The following is a 19,314-nucleotide window of genomic DNA, read 5'->3' on the forward strand; positions in this document are numbered from 1 at the left end:
TCTGGAAACTGATAACAATAATTAGGCCCTGTAATGAACTTTGAGGGTCTTTGATTGAGACTGCCGTCAGTATTCTCATTGGTTAATAAAGAAACAGCTCTGATATGCAGCTTACATTAAAATATAAGACATTGTAGCCAATTAAGCGGAAGAAAAATGAATCCATAAAAGGAGCAAGCAGCAGTTATCGAGAACATGCAAACTCCACACAGGTGGACGTGGCCTGGATTTGAACCCAGGACCCCAGAGCTGTGAGGCCGACGCGCTAACCGCTCGCCCCACCAGGCTGCCGCTAAAAATGAATTAATTTTTCAAAAATAATTAAAAAACAACCCTAAAAGTTAATTAATTTGAAAAGCGGGCAGGGCATTTTTTATTTTTAAGGTGAATGCTTCCGTGTGACACTGTAATATGAGGCGCAAAAATACTTCATAGATCATATTGGGTATTTTTTATGCATAGAAAAATAAACAAAAGTAAAGAGGCACGCTGTATAACGTGGCAAAAATACACGAGACACTTCAAATTATTCCATTTTTACGCAATTCAAATGGGGGTTGGGCTGGGGTCATGCAGGTTTTTGGTCAGTGAACCCTCACAGGTTATTAATTAATTGCTAGCAGTCAGGACAGGCAGACATAAAGACCGAGTGGACCTAAAGTCAGTGAATCAGACTAATTGATAGTCTGTCAGAAGTTAGAACTACTGTGTGGAAATGCATTCGGGTTCAGTTTTAATACTGCTGAGTTGTGCATCACTTTGTATTCATGGACTAAGGAGAGAGTACTTTCTTAGGATAGAGGAAGTTAACTGGAACTATGCACCGAGTGGGATCAACCTCATACAGAATCGCACTCTCCAAGAAGATGAGTGAGTCTTCACTTTTTCCCGTGATGAAACTAAAGTGGTTTCGTGATTCATTGTTTATATATATGTATGTATGTATATATATGTATATATATGGATGTATGTATATATATATGTATATATATATATATATATATATATATATATATATATATATATATACACAGACGCTCCCCTACTTACGAACGCAATTGGTTCCGAGCGATTGTTCATAAGTTGAATTTGTTTGTAAGTTGATTCAGTGCTATATTTTGTATTATAATTTATGTTTAAGGCCGATATAAGTATATTGAAGGTTTATATAAGTGCATTTGTATGTTTAAGGCTTGTATAAGTAACACGCATTGGTTTGTACTGAAAAATAAAAATGGAGAGAGAGAGAGAGATTTATGTATTAGAAACTGGCCAAAAGAAGCGACCTAATGACGATTGCATTTTTCTTCTTTTTTTCATCATAAATGATGCGGTAGCACTGTATGGCATCATTCAATTGATTTGCAAACTTTGTGCAACGTTCAATATTTGGGTCCTGCTGCTCGATCTTTCTGTTTATAAATGGTACTGACGCTCGAACGATTCAATGCCCGTGAAACGCTCACCACTCTCACGCGCATCAAGCTTCGTTATTATTGCCACTCGTTTCAAATGAAATGGCTTGCCTCTTCCTTGCAACTCCCTCAATAGAAGCCTTTAGCTTTTTACCAACCATATTCAATATTGGATGCATGAGATATTTAATGATACAAATGAAAAAGGTTCGTTGCACACTGGAGATACATTCAGGCACTTCCGCATTGCAACGAAGAAGAAGGTAGATGCTGGGTGAGCTGAGCTGTCACAGCGCCAGGCGTCGGTATTAGCGGCGGAAAGAAGTACTACTCCGAAAAAGGCGCGAAATACAAAATTGGATTTGCGAACATTTTTGGACTTAAACGCAATTTGCAGACATGTTCGTATGTACCGTTGTTCGTAAGTTGAATGTTCGTAAGTAGGGGAGCGTCTGTATATATATATATATATATATATATATATATATATATATATATATATATATCTCCATCTGTTCCAAGTCTGTCTGATTCCAATGATCCAATAAATTCAAAGTTTTGTCTGCTGGGATAGGCTCCAGCAACCGGTGACCCTAATAAGGATAAGCAGTGTTGAAAATGAATGAATATTGCTAACATTTTGCAACTAAGTTCACTGAAGGGAAATGCATGTACTTCACTGTTTCCATGCTTTTGGGTGTCCTCGCAGGGAAGCTGCTGTATTTCTTAAGAAGGGCCCCCAGCGAATCGGGCCCACCTATAAGAAGGCTGTTTATAAGCAGTTCAGTGATGCAACGTTCACAACAGAGGTTATGAAACCAGCCTGGTTGGGCTACCTGGGACCCCGACTGATGGCTGAGGAAGGAGATACTTTGATTGTCCATCTAAGGAACGTAGCATCCAGACCCTACAGTATTCATCCTCATGGGCTAAACTATACCAAAAGTAGTGAGGGTAAGCAAAGAATCATTTTTTGTTAAATCAAGTCGAAGGTATATACTACTGTCAGATCTTTTAGTCTTTTGGGTTTGCTTTTTTTCTTTCAGGGGCATTATACCCAGATGGTACCACATCTCAGATGAAGAGTGACGACTCAGTGAGTCCTGGTGCAACGGTCACTTACGAGTGGAGCCTAACACATTCCCATAGTCCAAAACCAACAGAGAGCAACTGCCTGACCAGATTCTACCATTCCCATGTTTTAACTCCAAAAGATATAAACTCAGGACTAATAGGACCTCTTATTATCTGTAAGAAAGGTACAAGACAATTATTTACCATGTTCTCCTCATAGTTTCATGACTATCAAAAAGCGTATTTCAGTCCAAGAGGAACAGTTCACGCATTCCAGTCATCTTGTAACCCTAAACAAGAAATGACCTTTAAAAGTTTTAAGAAAAACTAATGTTTCAAGCAATGCTACTACAAACAAGACTCAGCATAATATTTTATAATTCTGGTTTGTAGTATGACACATGCCCCAAATTTACCAGACATTAGTGATGGCAAATTTTGGCCATTTCATTTTTAGTTAGAAGCATGAAATCTTTTACTTCTTGGGTTTTGGGAATGCATCAATGTACCAAACACTAAATAAAAAAGGATTCTGACAACATAGACACCTTTTAAAAGAGAAGACAGGAGCTCCATCATGAATCATGTTTTACTAGAAAAACACAAGCTATTTATTCTGATGAATAATAATGAACACAAATTTAAATGAAAAATGCCAATACTAATTTAGCCAATGAAATGTGGGTATCCCATATTGTCTGTACTTGTCTTCTCACAATGACCCCATTGTTCCATTACTTAATATTGTTTACTCACAAATCATCACTTGAAAGTGTTTTATACTCAGATATTGCTGTAAAAAAGAAGTCGTGAAGCAATAAAAATATTGTTTACCTTTTTTTATAGCTATACTCTTTAAACCTGTCTATTCGTGTTTATGTGCTTTTGTCCTCGCTTTTACCAAATTATATTTTTAGGAAAAAACAATTGCTCATGGAAAAAAAATGTGCAATTATGCTAAAACAGGGTGAAGGCTAAAGTTGATCTACATTCCTTTGTTTAGGAATTCTGGATGTGCATGCAGACAGTTCAGGAGATTACAGATATGCACTGATGTTCTTGGTGTCAGATGAAAACTTTAGCTGGTACCTCGATGAAAACATCAGGACGCATATCACAAACCCTGCCAAAGGCCTGAAAGAGGATGAAGATTTCATTGAGAGTAACAAGATGCATGGTGAGATTTCTATACAGATTCTATGTAGCATTAAGTCTCAAAATGTATTTAATGTTTTGCAGGGATAAATGGATTCCTATATGGTAACCTCCCAGGACTCAGTATGTGCCAAGGGAGCAAAGTCCATTGGCATATGATTGGTTTAGGCAATGAGGTAGGTAAACCATTTTATTGGTTTTAGCGTAGAGCTGATTAACTAATTATTCCGAAATGTTATTGGGATGTACAGCTGAAAATGTGTCTGGTATTCTGCCTTACTGTGCAATTGGGTTGGTGGTTCATATTCTTTAAAGTTTTGCTACAATTGATTATCGCATGTCATTTCATTTTCTGAACTGCTTTATCCACATTTGGGTCGCGGGGGGTGCTGGAGCCAATCCCAGCTGTCTCCAGGCCAGAGGCGGGGGACACCCTGAATCGGGGGACAGCTGATCGCAGGGCACAAGGAGACGGACAACCATGCACACTCACACCCATACCAAGGGGCAATTTAGAGTGTCCAATCAGCCTACCATGCATGTTTATGGAATGGGGGAGGAAACCGGAGTACCCGGAGGACACCCACGCAGGCCTGGGGAGAACATGCAAACTCCACACAGGTGGATTTGAATTCAGGACCTCAGAGCTGTGAGGCTGACACACTAACCACTCGCGCTACTGGGCATGCTTGCAAATGATTAGACAATTTAAAATTTGAGTTGCTGTAATCTGCAGATTGCACTTGCAAAACACCAGATTGGTGATAAACTGTCCCCTTGCTCAGTTGGAATAAAAACCGGCACCGGCTGCTACTCTTCATGAAATACCTAGTTGAGAAAGATTCAACATATGGCACTCTTTTTTTATCTGACAGGTGGACATGCATTCAGTTCATTTCCATGGACAGGTCCTGACTAGTGAAAACCACCACACAGACACAATCAGTCTTTTCCCTGGCTCGAGCACCACAGCTGACATGACGGCAGACAACCCTGGTCACTGGCTGCTGACGTGCACGGTTAACGATCATCTGATGGGTGGGCTCTCTTTCCCCCTGATCTTTTGCCAGATTATTTCTCTCACAGTGTAGTATTTTAACAACAATTATACCATCACTCAATTCACTTCTGTGTTGATGATGTTTTTTTTCCGTCAAGGTGGTATGCAGGCCATATTTGAGATCAGAAAGTGTTTTCCCAATGTCCACAAACCCCGTCCACGTGGGCAGCTCAGAGAGTTCTTCATCGCTGCAGAAGAAGAAGTCTGGGATTATGCCCCTATTCGTCCTGCAGACAGGTTCAACACACACACACACACACACACACAGTGAAAGTGTAGGAGAGATCATGCTTGCTTGTCTTTGTGTAGTGAAGCAGACATGTTCGTGACACGAGCTCAGAATCGTATTGGAAGTCGCTACAAGAAGGTTCGCTATGTGGAATACACAGATAGCTCCTTCCTGACCAAGATGCTGCGCAGTCCGGAGGAGCAACACCTCGGAATTCTGGGTAATTTAGGCTTTTTTGTTATTAGCTGAAACATGACAAACAATGCATTTTTTTTTGGACTAAATGATTAATTTCTATAGAAAGGAAACCTGGCGGCCCGGTGTCATGAGTGGTTAGAGCCGTAAAATGACATCAATCGGGTCAAATCCATCCTAAAACAGCATTTAATGATTAAATACAAATACTGGAGCTCTTTGGACATTAGAACCGAGCCCAGGGAAGAGAATTCCTTGGTAAAATGTCGCGATGATATCGCGATGGAGGCAAAAAAATGTCTATATACGTCCATTCGCCAAACGGCTCAAAATGCTCTCAAATTCGGTCAAATCCAGCTGAAAACCGCGTTTAATGATTAAATACAAATACTAGTATTTGTATTTAATCATTAAACTAACAAATACTAGTATTTGTATTTAATCATTAAACGCTGTTTGAACGAACGTTCATTCGGCGACCTGTCCGTCTGTCAAACGTCCGTCGGCAAAACGTCTTTAGGTGAATCATCCGGTCAAGACATCATCATTGCTCGCTATGGGCACACCAGTATCACACCTGGCACAAGCAGGTGCATGTCAATGTTACCTCTAATTTTTCATGTAAAACATGCTGTAAAACACGAAAAACATAAGAGTGGACAGAGCTACTGCCACTGGCTGCCGCTTAAACGGCGCCATCATGGGGAAAGGGGTAAAAAATAATAATAATAATAATAAAATAAAAAAATAAAAAAAATTAAAAAAAATCCGATTTTTTTTTTTACTGCGCGCCATATGATTGCTGCTGCGCAGAGAAAACGAGAGTAGTGCGCAATTGCGCACGCGCGCAGCTTAGAGGGAACAGTGGTGCTGGGTTCAAATCCAGGTCATGTCCACCTGTGTGGAGTTTGCATGTGCTCCCGGGCCTGCGTGGGTTTCCTCCGGGTACTCCGGTTTCCTCCCACATTCCAAAAAAACATGCATGGTAGGCTGATTGGACACTCTAAATTGCCCCTAGGTATAGGTGTGAGTGTGCATGGTTGTCCGTCTCCTTGTGCCTTGCCATTGGCTGGCCACTGATACTGTGTGTCCCCCGCCTCTGGCCTGGAGTCAGCTGGGATAGGCTCCAGCACCCCCCACGAATTTAATGAGGATAACACGGTTCAGAAAATGAGATGAGATGAAAGAAAGGAAACCTAACACTAAACTAATCAAATATTCAGCAATCCTGAATGCCTAATAACAACATAAAATAAAACCACAAAGAGCTTTTTAATACAATAAAAAATAAAAGCAAACAGTATTTGGTTTCGAAGGTTTATAAATTGGCATTAGTGTTCACAAATGCATAGCAAGACATATGTACCTACTAATGTAATTAATACCTGCTGTAACATTATAACAGTATGTCACTGTTCACAATTGTCATCATTGTGCAGTTCATTCATTTAAAGAGGCACTGAATTTTTTCAATTTTTTTAATTTTCATTTCAAACTGGTTTGTGCATGAGTTCAAATGGGAGTGTGCCCTTGTAAAAGTGTATTATCCGTGTTTTGTTTTTCTTTGATTATAATTGCATTTGTAAGTGAATTTGTTCTGCAAACGGCAGTTTAAAATTGCTTATGGTATGATTTCACATCTTTTTATTCAAGTAACTATTTTCTTAATTTTTCTTCATACCCACAAATTTTAGGATCTGTCTGAATTTAAAATACAAACTGCACAAATAAATACAACTTTCATGCCACTTTAAATGTGTGTTGATTTGTTAACACCAAAATTACATTTTACTGGAACTTTCCAAAGCTTAAACAATACAATTCTAATTGTTTTCTAGGTCCCGTTCTGCGTGCGGAAGAGAAAGACACTATCAAGGTTGTCTTTAAGAACAAGGCGACCCGGCCTTATTCCATACAGCCGCATGGCGTGCAGTACATTATTGAAGAAGATGGGACACTCTATCACAATGAACTAGAAGGTAAAATCAATGTTTGAACAACAAAACATGAACAACTCCTTTCATTTCATGTGTTTCCTGTTTGCTCACACTGGGTCTTCTATGTTTAGAGTCTTACACAACAAAAAAATTAAGGGAATTAAAACATGAAACAAGTAAGTGGTGCATTATTAATGAAAATGACAAAGACCATTCCATGTTTAGTGTTTTGGAGCTAAAAGTAATTAATAGTAAACATAATAGTTGTGTATGTATATCAACAGGGACAATAACACCTCCACCAGCTGCTCTGGTCCCACCAGGGAAGACCCACACATATGAATGGACTGTGCCTGTGGGTGCTGGTCCAGTGCAGGGGGAAGCTGATTGTCTGACCTACCTGTACTACTCAGGGGTAGACCCTGTAAAAGACACCAACTCTGGATTGGTTGGACCAATGCTTGTCTGTCGAGCAAATTCTTTAAAGAAAGGGATGCAGGTAATGCAGGAAAAAGTTAATACATAAAGTGTAAATTGGGTAATAAAGGGTTTACAGCAAGGGTGGCCAAACCGGCCATCGAGGGCCGCTGTGGGTGCAGGTTTTTGTGCAACCGATCCTATAGCGTACCAGCTGAAAGATGGTCAAGTCTTGACTGATGGTTTTCAGTTCATTTAATTATAATCCGTTCGTTTATAAAAACATCCAACCACCGTGAGAAATTTTGTCGCTTTTGCCGGTGCTAACATCTAAAAAAGACTAACAAAACTCCTCCGCGGTTCAGGCGTCAGCTGTTGCTTTTAAGTTCGTGACCTTCACAATAAAAGTCACGCACGGAATATGAACATATACATATATACATTTACAGAAATCTTATTAATGAAATCAAAAGACTTTAAGAGAGTAACAAAATCAATGTGAATTAAATTAAAATTAAATCTTGAATTAGGTCATTTACAGATCCAGCACAGAGACTTTAATCAATGAGATTTCTACAGAAACCAAGAAGCACCTGACTGCAATCCACTGATTGCACATGTAGGACACCAGATTGGTGTAAAGGTGTCCTCTTTATGGGTTGGAATGAAAACACACCCACTGCGGCCCTTTATGGAATAGTTTGCCCACCCCTGGTTTACAGGATCAATTTAACGTTAGTTAAAATAATATAATAATAATCGGACATAGGCCATGTCGTCATTACCACAGCACAAAAAAGCCTACTTGTCATCACACGCAGAAACTGCGTGTGACGAAATTGATGGTGCTTCTCCATAAGCTACGTTTAATCGGCAAAAGACCTAAATAAGTGTAAGTTACGGACTTGTAATTTGTCATTCCGCTGTTGTGAATACAGGTCGCTTACCTCTCGATTACATACAGGTCGCTTACCTCTCGATTACCGCACACTGTCTGCCACTTACCTTCCTTCAAGTCAGCTAGGAGGCGGCAGATCACCAACCAAACATCTATTCATATGCCGCAGAAGGGAATGTGTGTATGTTAGCGCGAGTTTAGATGTCTGATGGATGTGGGGAAAAAACTGTCCTTAAGCCTATTTGTCCGAGCTTTGTGGGACCTATAGCGTCTGCCAGAGGGCAGCAGCTTCTTAAAAGAAGCTGGATTGGAAAAGCCAGGTAAGAGATGAAAGAAAGACTTCTGATTCACGTGTGTGGTGAGGGAAGACTTGTTTGTAATGCTGTCCTTATTGTTTATGATCTACCGTATTTTCTGCACAATAAGGATCACTGGATTTTAAGACGCAGTAGTAGTCGTAGGAGATTGTGTTATATATCCACTAGAGGGAGCTGTGATGGTAGTAGTATAAGTGCTGGTAGTAGTAGGGTTTGTGTTATACTACATCTACAGGGGTGTCAAACCAATCCTCAAAGGGCCGGAGTAGGTGCAGGTTTTCATTCAAACCGAACAAGAGGATAGCTTTTGCAAGTCAGGTGCTACTTATTTTAGAAGACCTCTCATTGGTTAAACTGTCAGCACTGGATCGGACTGGATGGAACAAAGACCAGGACCCATTTTGCGGAATCGGTTTGACACCTCTGCACTATGTGAAGCTGTAGTAGTAGTGTTAGTAATAGTGGTGGGTTTGTTATACATCCACTAGATGGAGCTGTAGCAGAAGTAGGGGGTTGTGTTATATATTCATTAGATGAAGTAGTAGTGGTTAGGAGTTGTGTTATATATACACTAGATAGAGCTGTGGTAAAGGGAATTCCTACAATCATTAATTAATATTGATCCATATAGCTTTTGAGAAAGTTTAAGTCTTTCAGTTGCGCCTTATAGTGCAGACAATATGGTAATTCAATATAATTTATACATATGTTGTAAGGGTACTTCAACATGTTGTTTTCAGGTTTCTTTCTTTCTTTCTTCTTCTCACAGAAGAACTATAATAAAGAGTTCCACCTGTTGGCCACAGTTTTTGATGAAAACCTGAGCTGGTATCTAGATGACTCCATTCGTGCCTTCGCCCCGGTTTCTGCCACTGCTAAGGAGGATGAAGGATTTATTGAGAGCAACAAGATGCATTGTAGGCAATCAATCAATTAAATTTCAATATATTTGACACTAGCAGCATGGAGAAGCGGCAAAAGACCTTGGGAAAGAGACGAAAACTGTTCACATGGTTACTTGTTCAGGACAGGCTTTTTGTGTTGTTAAATTAGAATGTCTTTTAGTCTCCAGCTGCAAATGTGCCATGTCATTATTAGTATTTTGTATCAGTTGGAAACTTTTGCTGGATTCTCTTTCAGCCATCAATGGATTTGTGTATGGAAACCTCCCTGGCTTGACGATGTGTAAAGGGGACAAAGTCACATGGCACCTTTCAGGACTTGGTTCAGAGACAGATATCAACAGTCTCTATTTCAATGGAAACCGCTTCATCTTTCGCCAGAACAGAATGGATGCCATTTCCGTTTTTCCACATGTCTCACACACTGTGACAATGGAGCCAGACAGCATGGGTATAAGATTAATTACTTTATATATTTATTTCTGATATATAAGATTATTATATTTAAAAAGAGATGTTTGATTTCTTTGGACATTGGCTGGGTCATATTACACCTCCACTTACTTTTCATTTATTCATTCATTTTCTGAACCGTGTTTCCTCACAAGGCTCACTGGGGGTTGCTGCAGCCTATCTCAGCTAACTATGGGCACGAGGCAGGGGACACCCTGAATTGGTGGCCAGCTAATCACTGGGCACAAAAAGACAGGTCACGCTCATACTCATTTCTAGGGACAATTTAGAGTGTTCAGCCAACCATTTTTTTGGGATATGGGAGGAAACTGGAGTACTCAGAAAAAACACACATAACCCTAGGGAGAACATGCAAACTCCACACAGTGAAAACCCACCTGGGATCGAACCCTCGACCCCAGAACTGTGTCGGTGATGCACTAACCACTCGCCTGCCGGGCCGCCACTCTACATACTATAAAAATTTCAAAGCCCAAATAATTCTCCTACATAACTTAAAGCCTGGGGCAGCCCGGTGGAGCGAGTGGTTAGCATGTCAGCTTCACAGCTCTGGGGTCCTGGGTTCAAATCCAGGTCACGTCCACCTGTGTGGAGTTTGCATGTTCTCCCCGGCACACTGAATACTGGTGTGAGCAACATCATCATTGCTCGCTATGGGCACACACCAGTATCACACCTGCCATAACCAGGTGTATGTCTACTACACATAAATGATTTAGTAATAATAAAATGTAATGATTAATATCTATGAATGGGTGGCCCGGCAGATGAGTGGTTCGCGCATCGGCCTCACAGCTAAAAATAAAATAAAAAAAGGGATTTTATTTTGTGCGCTCCATATGATTTGCTGTGCGCAGAGAAGACAAGAGTAGTGCACAATTGCACACGCGCGCAGCTTAGAGGGAACATTGCTCCCCGGGCCTGCGTGGGTTTCCTCCGGGTACTCCGGTTTCCTCCCACATTCCAAAAACATGCAAGGTAGGCTGATTGGAAACTCTAAATTGCCCCTAGGTATGGGTGTGAGTGTGCATGGTTGTCCAGCTCCTTGTGCCCTGCGATCGGTTGACCACCGATTCAGTCCAATAGAGGAATGAATCCCCCGCCTCTGGCCCAGAGTCAGCTGGGATAGGCTGCAGCACCCCCCGCGACCCTAATGAGGATAAAGTGGTTCTGAGAACTTAAAGACTTTAAAAAAAAATTGGGGCGGATAATCATACACTCATAAAAATAGAAAGAAAAAAATATCAGATATAGCATTTAATCATACTTGTGTATTATCCAGGTCAGTTTGAAGTAGCGTCACCAATGGTCAACAATTATCGTGGAGGAATGCGAGCCAATTACACGGTGCAGAAATGCAGCTTTATGCAGCGTCAGGGTGAGACTATGTTCCACTTCAAGACTTACTACATAGCTGCCATGGAGATGGACTGGGACTACTCTCCAAATCGAACTTGGGAAACTGAAATGTATCGCGGTCAGCAAAGGTAACAACTAATTGTAAACGAGCACATATTTAGCTATTTTTTAAAATTCAGTTTTAAATGTCTTCTTTTCTTTCTTTCTGTAAAATACTGTATTTATGTAATTATTTATTTATTGATTACATCTGTTTCGGCAGTCCTGCATCAGTCTTCCTTGACCAGGAGGGCGGTTTCATCGGCTCACGCTACAAAAAGGTTGTTTATCGTCAGTTCACCAATGAAAAGTTCACCAAGCAGGTGGAAAGAGGTGCTGACATGGAACACCTCGGCATTATGGGTAGGGGTCAAACAAATGTTTCGAACCTTGCGTTATACACTGAGACCTAAGATTTGCACAAAAAGTCACTGCTTGTTTACTATTGCTTCTACTTCTCTCAAAGGTCCAATGATCCATGCTAATGTTGGTGACAAGGTGAAAGTAGTTTTCAAGAACATGGCCTCAAGATCCTATTCAATTCATGCCCATGGAGTCAAGACAGAAAGCTCAAATGTTTACCAAACCAATCCAGGTGAACAAAGCCCTTATGACTGCCCAAAAACAAAATACATTCTTTTATTTTAATTGTTGATTATACCATGTAAAACCCTAAATTGCAATGGAATAGCTGATTGCATTTGGCCGCATAGACAATTTCAGCATTACTTTTTTAAATGTAGTAATCATTACAGCAGGCGTCCCGGCCGCTCAGTGGTTAGCGCGTCAGCCTCACAGTGGGAGACCGGGGTTCAAATCCAGGTCGGTCCACCTGTGTGGAGTTTGCATGTTCTCCCTGGGCCTCTGTGGGTTTTCTCTGGGTACTCTAGTTTCATCCCATGCTCCAAAGACACGTATGGTAGGTTGATTGGACACTCTAAATTGCCCCTAGGTATGAGTGTGAGTGTGATTGGTCGTTTGTCTCCTTGTGGCCTGCGATTGGCTGGGTGTCCCCCGCCTCTGGCCTGAAGTCAGCTGGTATAGGCTCCAGCACCCCCGCAACCCTAGTGAGGATAAAGCGGTTCAGAAAATGAGATGAGATGTGAGATGAGATCATTACAAAACTTAGTTCGATAATTGTGAGTAAACATCTAATGTTAATGATCATAAAGTGGTTTCCCATAATGATATTGCTTCACAGGTGAGACTCACACCTATGAGTGGTATGTCACAAAGAATACAGGACCGACAGCTGAGCAAGAGGAGTGCACTGTGTCAGCATACTACTCCACAGTAAACATTGCAAAGGTGTGTTAATGACACACACCCACACACTCGCATACTGACGTTTTACCTCCCTGTATTCCAGGACCTGTACAGTGGTCTGATTGGTCCTTTAGTCATCTGTCGACGTAGTTGGGCAAGGTAAGGATTTCTTAATATTGATTGCCTGGTATGGATTTTAATATGTGATGATTTATTATCATGTGGTGTCTTGATTTAAATATTGTACAGTACAGATTTTTCAATGTATTTTGTGTACATTGTAATAACAACACTGGATGCTAGTGTATACTTTGAAATGTCATTTCAAGGAGTTTGGGACTGAAGAAAGAAATAGAAGAGTTTGCTTTGCTGATGATGGTATTTGATGAGAATGAAAGCTGGTGAGTAAAGCCCCCTAAAAAAAATCTAACAGTCTAAAAAAACATGACAACCTGATTCCCAACTATTAAATATCCCACTAAGTTACTTCTTAAAATTAACCATAACATATTTTTGATGTTTTGTTACTAAATGCCACACATCAATCACCGTATTTTCCACACGACAGTGTGCTTTATAATCCGATGCGCCATATATTGGTTAATCAAAGCATGACATTCCCTTGATCACATCTTCATCTAGTTTTAGTGGATGCTTCATGCAAAAGGCAACCCTAACCACTACTACTACAATTACTGCGCCTTGTGTAGGAAAATGGTTTGAAAATAGGCCATAGAAAATATGTTGGATTACTGGGTTAACAGACAATATTTTTTAAAAGGTATTTAGATGAGAACATCAGGACCCACATAAGGAGCCCACGACCAAATTTAAAGGATGACGAGGAGTTTATAGAGAGCAACAAGATGCACGGTGAGAAAAGCAGTCATAACACCTTTACAGACTATGTACAAGCTGTTATGAGTGTGTTCTAAATGTCATTCATTTTTCTTGCATCAACGAACAGCCATTAATGGTTTTGTCTATGCCAACTTGAATGGATTGAACATGGAGGTGGGGGACAAGGTTTACTGGTACCTGATGGGTATGGGTAATGAGGTGGACATACATGGAGTACACTGGCATGGGCACAGTGTGGAATATAAGGTATTAATTTAAAGAAAACAAACTCTATTTCCATATCCTAGCATTAGTAAATTAAACACCAATAACTCCAACATTCATATTTCACCAGCTGGGCGGAGGCCCACACACAACTGATGTGTTTCAACTCTTTCCAGCCACCTTCCAGGTAAAGCTGTAATTAATAGGAGTATCATTCTCCTAATGCTTTTATACTGCATAGTGACTAATTATTCTTTTAGATGAAATATAATCTTCCTTTTTTAAACCCATGTAGACCGTAAAAATGCGTCCTCAGTATCCTGGAACATGGATGCTTCACTGTCATGTTACTGACCATATTAAGGCAGGCACAATAGCTATGTATACTGTGAGAGAAAACGGTGAGTACGCAATGAAGCTAAGTTTTATTTTTATTTTTAAATGACTACTATATTCTAATATTTAACTGTTATTTTTTTTCATGCCTCTAGCAAAGAAGAGAGGGTTCACTGGTTAAAATGTTGAATAAACAAGAGAAAAGCAGGTCTTCACATTTTTATTAAAGTATACACAATAAAAAGTATAGACATGCTTTCCTTGTAGTAACAGGGGTCGGGAACCTTTTTGACAGAGAGAGCTTTAAACAATTCATATTTTCTAATATTATTTCTTGAGAGCCATTTTCGGAATTGAAAAGTAAAAAATATATTAAAATGTGTGATTTTTTTGTAATTTCACCACTTTTTAAGTACAAAAAGTCTCTGCATTTTTTGACAGCATTGTTATGCTGTTGCTAATAAATCAGTATCAATGATATCATGCATGCAGAAGAGTAATAAAAAACAAAATTATGATTAAAGTGTTGTTAGAGGTAGTGTCAACAACTCAGTGATGCTCCAATTAGTGCGTTTGTGACTCAATCTCTCTCCAGTGATTTCCATATCTTCCCTCACAGGTTAGTGCACCCATGAAAAGAGCCACATAGGGCTCCCGAGCCATAGGTTCCCAACCCCTGCTCTATAATATGCTCGCTTGATATTTTATTTGTAATATTTGCCTGTGCTTTTCCTTGACTGTATTGATTGTATTTCAGCAGCAGGGGGCAGTCTAACAGCAAGACAAATTGCCAAATTTTCAACCTGCATCAAGTACAACTCATCTGAGATTGAATGTTGATGGGCGTTGAGTGGGTTTCAACACCCCAGCCCTAACATATGAAACAGCCCTGAAATATCCGTCTCAAATAAATTTGACAGGTTTCTTTCATCTGCTTTAAAACTGACTAATGGATTGGACAGAATCTTTGTCTCACACAATATCTAAACAGTTGATCATCTCATTTAAGCAGAGAAAGCAGGATAGACAAAATACCATCACTCAAATAATTCAACTCTTAATTATTCATTTAATCTTTGATATTTTGTATATACTTCATACCTGTCAACCTCGACCAATTTCTCCCCTTATTAATAATTGCATTTCCCCTTATTACGTGATAATAAACCATACCAATGCAACGTGGCACATATTTACTGACATAGGCCGCACTTAAACCTACCTTTTTTATGCTCTAAATTCAAGATTCTGTAGATGTCGCTGTATGACGCTCACAGCTAAACTGTCTTGGGTACATTGCATGCTGACAGTCTATATTTAAATAGTGAAAAAGTGGATGGGTGAAAGGGGAATGCACGTTTAAAGCATGACAATATTAGCAGTCGACGATGACGTTTTTGTCTGCTACTAGTGACCGAGACGTTCCAGATTAGAGCCAAAATGGGTAAAATTAGATCGGTTTAAAAAAAAAACTTACTTTTAAAAAATTTGTTTTCCCAAACAAAAGTTTTTAAGCGGCATACACAATTTGAAATGATCAAAAACATATGAAATATGGGAAAAACATAAGTTGCCAGATATGATACTACGGCCTCACAGTTCTGGGGTCCTGGTCACGTCCACCTGTGTGGAGTTTGCATGTTCTCCCCGGGCCTACGTGGGTTTCCTCCGGGTACACCGGTTTCCTCCCACATTCCAAAAACATGCAAGGTAGGCTGATTGGGCACTCTAAATTGCCCCTAGGTATGAGTGTGAGCGTGAATGGTTGTTTGTCTCCTTGTGGCCTGCGATTGGCCGGCCATCGGTTCAGGGTGTCCCCCTCCTCTGGCCCGAAGTCACCTCGGATAGGCTCCAGCACCCCCCGCAACCCTAATGAGGATAAAGCGGTTCAGAAAGTGAATGAATACTTTATTCAGATTGTCAAAAATGAATTGTTAAAAAAGAGCACTAGTATTAGAGGTACTATGGAGTCATTTGATTGTGCATGGGTACAAGAAATATATTTTTAAAACTAGTCCTGAAAATGCGACCCGTCAGCCGAGTGGTTAGTGTGTCAATCTCACAGTGGGAGTCCTGGGTTCAAGTCCAGGTCGGTCCACCTGTGTGGAGTTTGCATGCTCTTCCCGACCTCCCCATTAACCGTGATAATCGAGGTATTACTGTACAGTCATATCTCTACGTTTGAATGTCTTTTGGTAAGAAATTTTCAGGTTAAGAAAGCTTTTTATATGCAAATGTGTCTTTTGTGGTAAATATGGAGCTGAGCCAAAAGCTGAAACTCTCTATTTATTGGTTGATCTATGTTCATGAGCTGTGGGTTATGACCTCTTGGAAGAGCTGGATAAAATAGTTGGGGAACAAGAAGAAAGGGCTTCCCTGTGCCCATCACTGGACCTCACAAAATCAGGAAAATTGAATGAATGTATGAGGTTGTTAAGTAAAGCTATTAAAATCATGTAAAAAAATAAAATAAATACTTGCATGTGCAAAACATGTCCATGTTTCTAACTTGGTGTCTTTCAAGGATACCCATAAAACAAGAATCTACACACATGGGTGAAAACCACAGTAAAAACATTCATTCATTGCAGTGTTAATTAAATTTGCTCCTGAAGTTAATGGCGTTTTCCCTTGGCCTATACGGCACTGCTCCAGCTGGTGTTTTGAAAATCAGCCAAGCTGAACGGGCAAACCTGTCAAATTGTTGTCTGAGCTCATGAAATTCACACATTGTGTCTCATGCGGTATTGTTGTCTTAATAATTTGGGGCTCTGAATTTCTCCTTACATTCAGGGCATTTACCCTCTTCCCCTATCATATTTGAAGCTTATGAATGGGGCCATGGTTGTTATCCACGACAAGCTCTGCAGGAACAGTTGGCGTAAGCTTAATTAATGATTTAATAACTAGAGAGCTGTTTAATCAGTTTGGAGACCAAATACAAGACATAACACGCTTGATTCTGTATCACATGCCAAAATCATACCACAGTGAGCCATAAACTATGCAGGGAGTATTAATGAACAGCTGGGCTTGGAAATCAAATAATTTATTTACTTGAGACCGTGCGCAGTAAAATATAGGTCTAGGCCAGACCTGGGTAATCCGGTCCTCGAGGGCCACTGTGGGTGCAGGTTTTTGTTCCGACCAATCCAGCACACGCAGTTTAACTAATGAGATATCTGCTGAAACAAGAAGCACCTGACTGCAATCTACTGATTGCACTTCTAAGATACCAGATTGGTGGAAAGGTTTCCTCTTATGGATTGGAATGAAAACCTGTGTTCACTGTGGCCCTTTGTAGAATTAATTGGCCAGGTGTGGTCTAGGCAGTCGACACACGAGAAACCATGGGTTTAGAATTATTTTTAGTCACTTATTGTATATTTACTCCGTATTTATAAGGAGTCGCTCCAACATTGTTCTTGTTAAATGTGGTGTTCTGGGATTGGTGAGTTTTTGTAGGACAATACATTTTCATTAGAAGATCTTGCTGTGAAGCGATTGATTTTCTTACTACCGGTTTAATATTGCCACTTATAACTTAATCATCACATAAATAATTTTGTGTTTTAATGAGCAATGATGGCTCAGAGCCGTTAGCATTGGTTTTCACGCACGTTGGTATCGTTGGCTGTGAATAAAAAAGAAGCAAAAAGCATTGATCACGTGATCATTCAAAATGTGAACTCTGACAGAGTTGGATTAGATTAGATAACTTTATTCATCCCGTATTCGGGAACTTTCATTGTCACAGTAGCAAGAGGGTTAGAATGTAGACACAGGAATAGACATTTTAGACATAAATAAATAGATAATAAATAAGTTAATAAATAAATAAATAAGCGTGTCGCTGAAATATATATGTATATAGTACATACATACATATATAAATATACATATGCATACATACAAACATAGATGTATATAATATTATGATACATATAATATAATATATACATTATATGTCTATATAATATAATAATATTATATTGGCATATAATGAGTGCATGTGCAGTGCGTACTGCATAAAGCACTGTTGCCACACTGGGTGAGTTCCCACCCAAGTGGGCTATTTCAAAGACATGGGGTAGGAAAGGAATCCATTGAGCAGGATGAAAAAATCTGGACTAGTTTTGTCAAAGTATTATCTTGGACGGGCATTGTATTCTAAGCTACCATATTTTCTCGAATATACGCCGTATTTGTTGCAAAAAATATGATGACTGTATCGAGGGTACGGCACAAATTAGACTTGACAAGCATGAACCGTTCATGCTCACAATCATATCTAGGAGCAATTTAGAGTGTTCACTGAGCCTACACTGCATATTTTTGGGATGTGGGAGGAAAGGAGTGTACCCGGATAAAACCCACGCAAGCCAGAGTAGAACATGTTAACTCTACAAAGGAAGATATGGACCTAGGATCAAACCCTCGATCTCAGACCTGTGAGGCCAACACGCTAACCACTCGCCACCATGTCAGCAACAGTTAAATATAATGCAATTCATTTTACTTTTACATTGAGAAGTTCTTACACGCCTCACATTCCCTTTTGTGAGTTGTGGTTCATCCATAGCGGAAGGGTTTAGAAGTTATATTTCAACTATTATCAAATAGGGGTGTCAGAGGCCTCCTGAAGGACGGAATATATTAGGATGTGAATCATTCATCTAACTAATATGAAAACTCGATTGACATTCCTTATGGATTCCCATTATTCATATTTTTGCCAGCAGTTTTCAGTTAATGGATAAGCCAGAAATCTAAAGATCAGGGGAATTACAGTATGACAAGTGGCCAAAGGAAGTACAAGACCCAAGTGTTTCTGTCCCAAAGTACTTTGTATTATGCTCTTTATTGTGCTTTTTTGGTCTTTACTCAGACCTATGCTGTACATCACACCTGTAGTAGTACATATTACTGTCACACCAAAAACCTTTCCTCCTAAGTGTTTGTTTTCAGGGTCACAAATAGCTTTATTATATGTTAGAGCAAGGGTGTCAAACTCGGGTTGGTTTGCGGGCCGCATTAACATCAACTCCATTTCATGTGGGCCGGACCATTTTAGATATAATATTTAGATTTTTTTTGTTTAATTGGATTATAAGAACTAGATCAAAAGACCTAAATATTCCGTTTTTTAATAGATATAAAACTGTTTATTTGAACT

The 19,314-nt window shown here is 39.8% G+C and overlaps 1 protein-coding gene across 3 annotated transcripts; it reads left to right on the forward strand.

The window, feature by feature from the left end:
• Window positions 1–636: 636 nt before the first annotated feature.
• On the forward strand, window positions 637–16,633 carry cp (ceruloplasmin). Of its 3 annotated transcripts, XM_077607610.1 has the most exons (25): window positions 638–870; window positions 2,125–2,369; window positions 2,462–2,674; window positions 3,493–3,666; window positions 3,729–3,820; window positions 4,520–4,682; window positions 4,803–4,941; window positions 5,014–5,153; window positions 6,967–7,107; window positions 7,197–7,241; window positions 7,350–7,564; window positions 9,467–9,614; window positions 9,838–10,050; window positions 11,356–11,560; window positions 11,695–11,834; window positions 11,938–12,066; window positions 12,673–12,779; window positions 12,841–12,896; window positions 13,067–13,138; window positions 13,519–13,610; window positions 13,705–13,844; window positions 13,933–13,989; window positions 14,098–14,203; window positions 14,294–14,346; window positions 14,899–16,633. In XM_077607610.1, the coding sequence occupies exons 1-24, from the start codon at window positions 716–718 to the stop codon at window positions 14,317–14,319; spliced, it is 3,213 nt and encodes a 1,070-aa protein (XP_077463736.1). In that variant the 5' UTR covers window positions 638–715; the 3' UTR covers window positions 14,320–14,346; window positions 14,899–16,633. The 3 variants fall into 3 exon arrangements, with proteins under 3 accessions (XP_077463735.1, XP_077463736.1, XP_077463734.1); XM_077607609.1 differs by having other exon boundaries at window positions 637–870; window positions 7,197–7,564; window positions 14,896–16,633; XM_077607608.1 differs by having other exon boundaries at window positions 7,197–7,564.
• The last annotated feature ends 2,681 nt before the right edge of the window (window positions 16,634–19,314 follow it).

Source organism: Stigmatopora argus, chromosome 8 (assembly GCF_051989625.1).
Source record: "Stigmatopora argus isolate UIUO_Sarg chromosome 8, RoL_Sarg_1.0, whole genome shotgun sequence".
Classification (NCBI taxonomy): domain Eukaryota; kingdom Metazoa; phylum Chordata; class Actinopteri; order Syngnathiformes; family Syngnathidae; genus Stigmatopora; species Stigmatopora argus.